The following is a 10,116-nucleotide window of genomic DNA, read 5'->3' as shown; positions in this document are numbered from 1 at the left end:
GGGGATGCTCCGCTGGCCTCCCCTGCAAAGGCTGAGGAAGAGAAGCCAGCACCCAGGCAAGCTCCCAAGAGACAGCGAGTTCAAGAAGAGTCAGACCAAGACCTAGGGTGCCCCAGTGCAAAAATTCCTCGCCTGAAAGTGAAGCATGGAGGCAAATGGGTGGCTCCCCAGAAGCATGCTGCTTGAGCACCACTGCCGAGAGCTGGAGTGATGGAGATAGAACCTTAGCTGTTCTGCCTGCACCCTCCTCAGTCAGGAACTCACCCGCATGACAACTAGCTATGAACAAGGAGCCTCAGGAGCCTCAGGGAGGAGCAGCTGCTCTGAATAGCCCGCCCATCTCTCTTTCAGTCCTGTAGAATTTCTTCTTGGGCTGCAGAAGAGAACAGCCTGCTCTGAGGAGACAGTGCAGAGAGTGGATACAGAGAAGCCAAACAGGGGCGCTCTCGGTGAGGAGACTTCTGCACTGAATCATGTCAGCAGCCACCAGCACCAGCCTGCTGCGGCTGGACTTCCTAAAACTAGAACAAACAAGCGGTAGTGAACCAAGGAGACTGATGCCTAAGGTTTCAGGAGGCAGAATAAAGAGCCCCAGGGAGACCTGCTAGCTGGAGCAAGGACCCTGTAGACAAAAATCCAGCAAACCCATTCCACCCTGACGCCTGAGGCTCACATGTTCCTTTAATCCCAGCCTATTATGGTACTGGAGTGGGGGGAGGGGAAGGAAGGCCCCCCTGCCCAAAAGAGTGATTTTCTGTAACAGTCTTTGACTTAAAGTCTGAGACCAAGCCTCAAGCCTTCCTTTTCCCCTAAAGTAAATTCCTCTACAGAGAAACTGGTTTTTAATGTACTGTGCCTACAAGGAGCCCTTGGATGTACCTTCTTTCTTACTCCTACTCTTGAGAACACCCATACCAACCAGCTTCTACAGTGAAGGCCTGGAAAAATGGTTTTAAGTGCTTCCTATGATCTGGGTGTAGTGGTACACAGTTTTAATCCCGGCACTTGAGAGGCAGAAGCAGGTGGGTCTCTGTGAGTTCCAGGCCAGCCAGGACTACATAGTTAGACTCTGTCTCAAAACAAATAAAAATCTCTCCCTATAACTGACCATATGGTTCATGCCTGTAGCCCCTGTAGTCAGGGGGCTGATGAAGGAAGATTGCTTAAGCTACAAATTGATGGATAGGATGGGTGAACCAGAGTTTCCATACTTCTAAGTAAACAAGTAAATAAAAGCTTTCCCAACATGCCAGTTCATAGGAGAAACAAGGAACATAGGAACATGCCACACCATAGACTATAATTAGTAAACTGAAAAAAAAAATGGAAAATACCAAGGACAAAACCAATAATATTTTGAACAAGTCATGGTGAAAGGAGAGACCCAACTCCTACCAGTTCTCCTCTTACTTCCGCACATATACACATGCAGAGAAATAAGTAAATAAGTGTAATAAGACTTTCAAAGCAATCTGTAGCGGAGGTGGGAGAAACAGCTATGTTGGTCAAGTTTCCGATGTGTAAGCATGTGGACTTGAGTTTGAATCCCCAGTACACAGGAAACCATCAGGCACGAGCAGCACTGGAGAGGGTGGGGTGGAGGCAAGCAGATCCCTGGGGCTTGCTGGTCAGTCAAGGTAGCTGAAATGATGAGCTTCAGGTGCAGGGAGAGACCCTGCTTCAAAAAATAAGATGGAGGCCACGGTGGTGGTACACGCCTTTAATTCCAGCACTCAGTGGGCAGAGGCAGGTGCATCTCTTAGTTCAAGGCCAGCCTGGTCTACAGAGTAAGTTCCAGGACAACCAGGGCTGTAAAGAGAAACCCTGTCTTCAAAACAAAACAAAAACCTAAACAACGACAAAAAGATGGAGCGTGATCGTGGAAGATACCCTTTAAGTCATCTTTTTCTTTTATTTACATTTATTTTTTTGGCAATTTTATTTTACTTATGTGTATGGGTATTTTGTCTGAGAATCAAACCCAGGTGCTCTGGAAGAGGAGCCAGTGCCCTCAACCACCAAGCTGTCTCCTCAGGCCCCCTTCGTTCATATTGTTTTTACCTAAACCTCATCTTCCTGGGGCTTATTAGGAATGGGACAAACATGGTGTTTACCCTCAGAGCCACAACTGTGACACGAAGACCAACAAATCCGAGTGTTTCTCTTCCCTTTTGTCACTTGGCTGCATGAAAAGAGTGGCAGTGGGGGGAGGAGAGAGGAAAGGAGCCAGGTCTGAGTTGGGTTGGGCAAAGAACACCCCGGCCTGACACACAGCCCTAAAGGGACACACATCCTGCAGTGGGCCTACGATGAAACCTGCTTACTAGCTGGAGCAAACAAGGCATTCGCTGCCTTTAGCACAGCTCTATCGGTCAGCAGGCACTCGTGTACAGAGTCCCCAAAACACAATGACATCCATCCCGGCTTGTCCAAGATTTCTGTCTCCTTTTCAAAGAGTTTTCACATTTCCCTTTTATATGAAGCTTTTTTTTTTTTTTTAAGATTTCCATCACATGAATTTTTTTAGATATATTTATTATTATGTTTACAATGTTCTGTGTGCATGTACAGAAGAGGGCACCAGATCTCACTATAGATGGTTGTGTACCACCATGTGGTTGCTGGGAATTGAACTCAGGACCTCTGGAAGAGCAGCCAGTGCTCTTAACCTGTGAGCCATCTCTCTAGCCCCATGTTTCCCTTTTAAATTTTTGTATTTATATTTATCCATTTGAGACAGGGCTCACTACGTAACTCTATCTGGCCTACTCATGGAGACCAGGGTAGCCTTGATTTCACAGAGATCCGCTTGCCTATGCCTTCCAAGTTCTGGGATTAAAAGCATTTGCTATCACATCCAGCCTCCGTTTCCTTTTTATAAGTGGGCTTCTCATATCTCCAAGTCTTCATGCCACCTAAAGAAGGTTGCAAAGAATAAAGCTGCTCTCGTGGGAGCCAGAGCAGAAAAAGTTTTCTTGATGGAGTATGAGCACAGTTCCCAGAGCTGCTTTAAGTGATGGGACTTCTCCAAAATCATAAATGTCCTGTGTGTGTGTGTGTGTGTGTGTGTGTGTGTGTGTGTGTGTGTGTGCGCGCGCGCGCAGCTGGGGGTGTTTCTGGAGGAAGCAGAGAGGGTATGGGCTCAGGCAAAAACCAGGGTGGGGCCTGCAAGGAACGGAACTCAGTCATTGAGGTTTCTGGGAGAGCCCAGGCCACAAGATCCACTGATAAGGTGTATGGAGGGAGCCACTGGACACAAGTGCCAGACCTGAGAACTCATACTTCTTCCACACTGAGGTAGGTTCAGCCTGCAGCCTTGGGATCGGGGTGCTGGGATGGAAGGGAGGGGGGCTCTGCTGCCCTGTAGTGTAATTCATTTCTTTCCATCTCTGTAGCTGACAGACTTTGTCCCTGTGCTGCTGAGTAAGTATTCCCTGAACCGCTTAGTTGCTCATTCAGTTCTCATCCTTAACGGATCACCACGAGAGGCCAGGGCAGGTACAGCATCTACTGAGGAAGGAGGGCAGTCCTTACTTGAATGATGACAGAATAGGGGTTGGGGCACGGAAGTGCGTGCTTTAGTAGTTTCCGGTGGCTGGCTGGAATCAGAGGATGGTAGGTAGAGTGGAGAAGTCGGTGTCTGGGACACTTGCGGCCCTTGAAGAGGTCAGGGAAGGCTGTAGGTAGCCAGTGACATGATGTGGCCTGCAAAATGCTAACGACCCTTTCACTGTGTGAAAAGAAGCACCACGGGTCCACTTTCTCTGAGAAAAATCCCTAGAAGCAGCGAGGAAGCCCCTGGGTTGGCCCTCTGGGGACATTAAACAGGGGGAGAGGGCCAGGGACAAAGACAGCCTGGACGAAGCTGAGTGGGTGCCCAGGCTTCGGCTAGCCCAGCCTACGGAAGGGTCCGTGGAGACTGGGCTAGTAGGGCTGTAGCTCCCCCTGGTGGCCGTACTGAGCGGCTTTCCTATCCACGAAGTGGCTGTGTCGAACCCGGTGACCTCAAACCCCTTCTTCTCACCAGACCCCTTTCTTTGCGTGGTTTGAACTGAGGGTCGGGATTATATTGTCGCTTTCTGCCTTCTGTCCCTCTCAGGCTTCCACGACCCTCATCCGTACCCGCTTGCCCCGCCCTGAAGAAGATGCCGCTCGTGAGCCTTGAAAGGCACTGGGTTAACCCAGTGCTTTCAATGTTCCTGATGGTGCTGCTGCTGGTAGGGCCTTCACAACCTCTACCACGGGCCCAGACCAAACCAGGCATCCCTGGTGCTTCCACTGCACCGAGCACCCCCAGAGCCTTCAGCAAGCCCGCCACCTCCAGCATCCCAACCGCACCAAACACTTTCAGCACACCAACCGCTCCTGGCAACCCCAGTTTCCCAGAGATGCGAGATCGAGTGAGAGCCCTGATGCAAGACTTCCCGCTAATAGATGGGTGCGTGAGGATGGCTTGGGGACTGGTCAGAATGGGGCTGGGTGGAGCACTTTCCTGGGCTGCTGAGGGTTCGGAGCCTGCGGGACTACTACGCCCCCCTAGATACCGTCTCCTATCATTAGTGGGTGACTCTTCTCTATCACTTCTATGGTAGGGACCCCCAGCCCAGCCCAGGCTTTAGGGCATCTCAATTACGGTCTGGGTTATAGGTAGGGAATAGAATTATGCTGTCAGAATTATGTTCTGCTAGATCTGGAAGCCAAAGAGGCACAGCTCTATGTCCCCTTGTCCTTTGAGAGGGGTTGAGGAAGGGAAAAAGAGAGGAGGAGGGAGGGAGAGAGAAAGAGAAAGGGGGGCTCGTGTGTGCCCACATTACCCAGGAACTCACTAAGTAGCTTGGACTAGGCTGGAAGTTTAAATGAATCTCCAGCCTTAGCCTTCTGAGTGCTGGGATTACATGCAGAAATACTCAACCAGCTTTGTTTGACCCAATCTCTTCTTGACTCTCCTGCAGCCACAATGACCTGCCTCTTGTCCTGAGGCAATTTTACCAGAATGGGCTAGAGGATGCTAACCTGAGAAACTTCACCTACGGCCAGACCAGCCTGAATAGGCTTAGAGATGGCTTTGTGGGAGCCCAGGTAACACACACACACACACACACACACACACACACACACACACACCAGCATGGCTTCTGGGGAAGGCTGGGGAAGTCAGGGCCCCAGAAAAAATAAGTTAGTCAGATGGGAAACTCAGTCACCATAGTGACAAAAAAAAAAAAAAAAGCCATGATGTTGTGGCTAGAGAGGTCATTAAGAACAAGCAGTGCATTCATTACATGTGCCCTGTGAACCCACAAGTCTGTCGGTGATGGCCCAGGTAGCTCTCCGACACAAGCCAACCCCTGACTTTGCCTCCAGTTCTGGTCGGCTTACGTACCGTGCCAGACCCAGGACCGAGATGCCCTGCGCCTCACACTGGAGCAGATTGACCTCATTCGCAGTATGTGTGCCTCTTATCCTGAGCTGGAACTTGTGACCTCAGTCAAAGGTAAGTGGACTTTTTCAGGGTCTGGGGGACTAGGTGAGGCTACGATAGCGCCTGAGAATAATCACGTGACCTACGCCTACAGCTCTGAACAGCACCCAGAAATTGGCCTGCCTCATCGGCGTGGAGGGTGGCCACTCCCTCGATAACAGCCTCGCCGTGCTTCGAAGTTTCTACCTGCTCGGGGTGCGCTACCTGACGCTCACACACACGTGCAACACAGCCTGGTGAGCCCCGAGCGGACAGATGTGTGAGCCCACCGAGGCAGAAATCTGTCCTCGTGGACAGAGACCAAGATTTACCCTTCTCATCTGGGACTCACTGGGATTCCTCCTTTTGCCAGGCACAGTCCAACCTGGGTCTTTGAATTAGCTCTGTGGGATTGCAGGGATAGAGCGTTTGGAGGGCGTGCCTACCAATCAGATTGCCTCCCGCCTGTCCTGCAGGGCAGAGAGCTCTCGGAAGGACACCCACTCATTCTACAGCAGTGTCAAAGGACTGACCGGCTTTGGTGAGGTAAGCACATGCCCTTTTCTGAATAATAAAGGCGTGCGGGCGCGTGTGCCTCTGAGCCCCTCCTCCAAACCGCTCTCGCAGAAGGTGGTGGCGGAAATGAATCGCTTGGGTATGATGGTCGATTTGTCTCACGTGTCGGATGCTGCCGCAGTGCGGGCCTTGGAAGTGTCCCAGGCACCTGTGATCTTCTCCCACTCGGCTGCCAGGGCAGTGTGCAGAAACGTTCGGAACGTTCCGGATGACATCCTGCAGCTTCTGGTGAGAAACTTTCTAGCCCCAGAACTCCTGTCCCCTCCCATTTCCTCACCCCCCAGGACTGAGTACTCTCTGCCCTACAAAACCATACTCCATGCCCTCTAAATGCTTGAACCTGGGGTGGGGGAGTTGCTGCAGATAAATAACCCTGTAACCCTCAAATTCAGGATCAAGACATCACCAAAATCAAGGTCAAGCTTCTTCCTTAACACAAAGCCAAGGAGGTGAAATCTCCTTCGGCCCCCAAAGTTTTCTCACGGGGGTTAGGTAGGCCCCTGATTCTGCTGGGAGCCAACCTGAGTGTCCCTTTGACCATCCCTGCAGAAGAAGAATGGTGGTGTTGTGATGGTGACCTTCTCTGTCGGGGTGTTGCAGTGTAACCCATTAGCCAATGTCTCAACCGTGGCAGGTGAGCCCCACAAAACCTACCTCCGTATAGATCTTTGTTCTCTTTCCTTCCTTCCTTTTTTTTAAGCCTCAAAGAGTTTTATTGGCATTTAAGAGAACAGTATAATAGGAAAAGCAACTTGAAGCATCAGCATCTTTAGGGAGGGGGAAGGCAAGAGACAGTTGAGGGGGGGATATGGGAAGAGGGAAAAGAAAGGAAAAAGTTACACTTTCTGAGGTAAATCCTAAAAGGGTCCATGCTTAGCAATAAAGATTTGGAAACAGTTCCCCTCCTAGGCTTTCTAAACAGCACTGTTTGACCTGAAGGCTTGGGAGTGTCAGCACAGCCTTAACAGTTTCGCCAAAAATGCCACGATGGGAGCCTCCTAGGAAGGCTTGGATTTGATCCCCCAGCTGATAATACAGCATGAGTGCGAGTTCCAGGATGCCCATGGTTATGCAGAGAAACCCTGTCTCCAAAACAAAACCAAAACCAAAACCAAAAAACAACCAGTCCCATGAAGGGCAATACACACAGAACCTTATACTACCTTGAACCAGAGTCAAAAAATCCAAATTGACTTGTTAGAGAGGTTGGGGGTCAGTTATAGAGCAGTGTGCCGACCTGTCTGTTGTGGGTTACAAAAAGCACCCTATTCCTATCCCTGCCTCAGTCCTTGCCAACTATACTCTTATCCAAAGGAGGCCCTGTCAGGTTTCCCAGATGACAATCTCATATGAATTAGGTTGGATATGACCTAAATCCGTGGTTCTCCAAATGTTTTCACTCCAACCGGAAGTCTAGTCTAGAGCTTGCCTGCGTTGGTTCAGGTATTTGAAGTGCCAGCTACAAGAAGAGGAACCTGGGCCATGGAAGCCATCTGCTAGTGATTCACCAAAATGACAAGCACGAAGGGAAAGAGGGAGAGGCGGCCTCTGTAATTTCTCCAGGCCTTTGTTTGGCTTGTTTTTATTTTTTTATGAATTAATTCTATGTGTGTGAGTATTTTACCTGCATGTATGTCTGTACACTCCATACATGCCTGCTACCTGCAGAGGCTAGAAGAGGGCATCAGATCCCCTGGAACTGGAAACATGGATAACCACGAGAATGCTGGAAATCAAACCTGATTCAGGTTCTCTGGAAGAGCGGACCATATTATAGCCACTGAGCCATCTATCCAGCTCTGTCTGGGCCTTTTGAGGAATATACGGTTGTTACTTTGGCCAGATAGATAGATAGATAGATATAGATATATAGATATATAGATATATATCTGTAAGAGGGGGTGATCTTATAGACATCAAGCAGACAGGCACTGTTCAAAAGGAATGCCTCCTAAATGTTACCCTGGTGAAACTGTCTGCTATATCACTCAGCATGCTGATGGCATCTTTGTAAACAGGCAAGTTAAGGGCAAGATTTTTTTTTTTACAAGAAAATGTTTGAATTGGGCATATTAAGCACTCTAAGAGCCATGATGGCTTCCTGAAAAAGAAGAAAAACAAAAGAGGAAAAGAAAAGAAAGGAAAGCCAGAGAGAAAGCTGTAGCACCAGACCACTGCACTGGGAGATACACACTGTATATGAGCAATCGGGGAGGAGCCCAGCTGCTGGAGCCCATTCTCTGTGAATTCATGGCTTAATGTACAAAAAGAGATAAAAACCCCAGACTGTAAACAAAGGAGGAGGAGGACCAGACGAGCCTAGTTCCTAGGCCACCTTTTCCCTGAAAGCCCCTCACTGCCAACTGTTTATCTCCCCAGATCACTTTGACCACATCAAGGCAGTCATTGGATCTGAGTTCATCGGGATTGGTGGAGATTATGACGGCACCAAGCAGTGAGTGTTTACTTCTCTGTGACTTGTCTGAAGCTGCTCTCACCACATCAGGGTCCTCAGGGCTTTGTTCATTTGACATCTCTCCATCCCCGGAGTCTCTCTTCTGTGCTCCCACTAAGGCTACTCTGAGAAAGCTCATCTATCCAGCACACACATCCACTCCCAGCCCCCGAAGATCCATTCCCCCTGAGCTATCAGCAAGGTCTAGTGTGGACTATCTTCTCTTCGAGTTCTTTTTTGTTGTTATTGTTGTTTGGGTTTTTTGTTGTTTCTATTTCTTGTTTGTTTGTTTGGTTGGTTGGTTGGTTTTTGGAGACAAGGTTTCTCTGTGCAGCCCTGGCTGTCTTGGAACTCACTCTTAGTCCAGGCTGGCCCTCTGCCTCCCAAGTGCTGGGATTAAAGGTATGCACCACTGAGCTGAGGTTTTTGAGTTGGGATTCTGGTGACCGCACAGGTTCCCTCAGGGGCTGGAGGATGTGTCTACATACCCAGTGCTCATAGAGGAGCTGCTGAGACGGGGCTGGAGTGAACAGGAGCTGCAAGGTGTCCTTCGAGGGAACCTGCTGAGGGTCCTCAGACAAGTGGAACAGGTATGCTGAGATGGGTAAGAGACTGGGTTAAGGGGCCCCAACAGGTGCTCACATACCAGAATGGGCTACAGGAGACCCGGAAGAGCTGCTGACCGCCAACTGTCACCTCCAGGTACGGGAGGAAAACAGATGGCAGCGTCCTCTAGAGGACGTGATTCCGGAGGAGCAGCTGGAGAGTGCTTGTCGCTCAGCCTTGCCACATCGACGTCAGAAACAGTATCCAGAAAAGACCCCACCAGAGACCCCAACACGCCATACATTGAAGTGGTCACACTCAAAGTCCTCTCCCCGCATGGTCCCAAGCCTCACCGTGGTTGCAGCCATTTTAGGCCTTATTGTATGACATTTAGAGGATGCCCCGTCCTCCCAGGTATCATTCTGGTACCCTCGAACCCCTTCCACCTGTGCAGGGGCACATGTTTCCTGGAAGTAAATGTTTAGACACAGAAACGGGTGTGAGTGTCCCTCTCTGCAACAGAGTAGGTTAACACGGGCTCATGCGCTGGTGGTCTGTGGAACTTGGCATTTCAACCACCATTTGCTCAAGGAAGTTGACAGTGACCTACACAACCTGGCTGGGCTCAGCAAAAATGAAGCCAATGGAGTGGTCTGGCTTCAGGAAAGGGGTCTGAAATTTTGGGGTCCTTCTTAGTGTTTCATCTCCATCCACAGACTGAACCACGGACACTCACCTTACCGTTTCTCAGAGAATGCCTTAGATGCCTAACTAGGCGACCTGACTGGATCATGAGTAACCTTCATTCTTTTTGGACTAGGCCCAGAATGTTACGACACAGAATGGGTGGTGGACCCCCAATGGTTAAACTGCCTTGGATGTGGTGACCTCTCAGCCACCAGGAAATTCTTCTCTACCAGGTACAAACTACTTAAGCATCCATTCCATCCCAGGGCCTAGTCCCAGGCCCTGAGAGGAAATTAATAGCAACTTCAATAATGATAGATACTATGAAGAGCCAATACTGGACTGCTGTTGTAACTCAAAAGAGTGCTTGCATACAGGAAGTCCTGGATTTGAT

General features: G+C 49.7%; 2 protein-coding genes across 2 annotated transcripts in view; both read left to right on the top strand.

The window, feature by feature from the left end:
* Positions 1 to 186, top strand: part of Dpep2nb (DPEP2 neighbor) — a 5,176-nt gene extending 4,990 nt beyond the window's left edge. Inside the window, exon 2 of the mRNA XM_055620990.1 lies at positions 2 to 186. Within this exon, the coding sequence (XP_055476965.1) occupies positions 2 to 186 (185 nt within the window). The remainder of the gene's footprint in view (position 1) is intronic.
* A 3,934-nt stretch (positions 187 to 4,120) lies between these two features.
* LOC129687090 (dipeptidase 2-like) lies at positions 4,121 to 9,876 on the top strand. The gene is made up of 11 exons (XM_055621386.1): positions 4,121 to 4,438; positions 4,953 to 5,079; positions 5,362 to 5,491; positions 5,574 to 5,715; positions 5,935 to 6,004; positions 6,086 to 6,262; positions 6,584 to 6,668; positions 8,414 to 8,489; positions 8,944 to 9,079; positions 9,192 to 9,449; positions 9,856 to 9,876. The coding sequence occupies exons 1-10, from the start codon at positions 4,146 to 4,148 to the stop codon at positions 9,420 to 9,422; spliced, it is 1,467 nt and encodes a 488-aa protein (XP_055477361.1). The 5' UTR covers positions 4,121 to 4,145; the 3' UTR covers positions 9,423 to 9,449; positions 9,856 to 9,876.
* The last annotated feature ends 240 nt before the right edge of the window (positions 9,877 to 10,116 follow it).

The sequence above is a fragment of the Psammomys obesus genome, unplaced genomic scaffold (genome assembly GCF_907164565.1).
Source record: "Psammomys obesus unplaced genomic scaffold, mPsaObe1.curated_primary_1811, whole genome shotgun sequence".
Lineage (NCBI taxonomy): Eukaryota > Metazoa > Chordata > Mammalia > Rodentia > Muridae > Psammomys > Psammomys obesus.
This window is presented reverse-complemented; position numbering and strand designations above follow the sequence as displayed.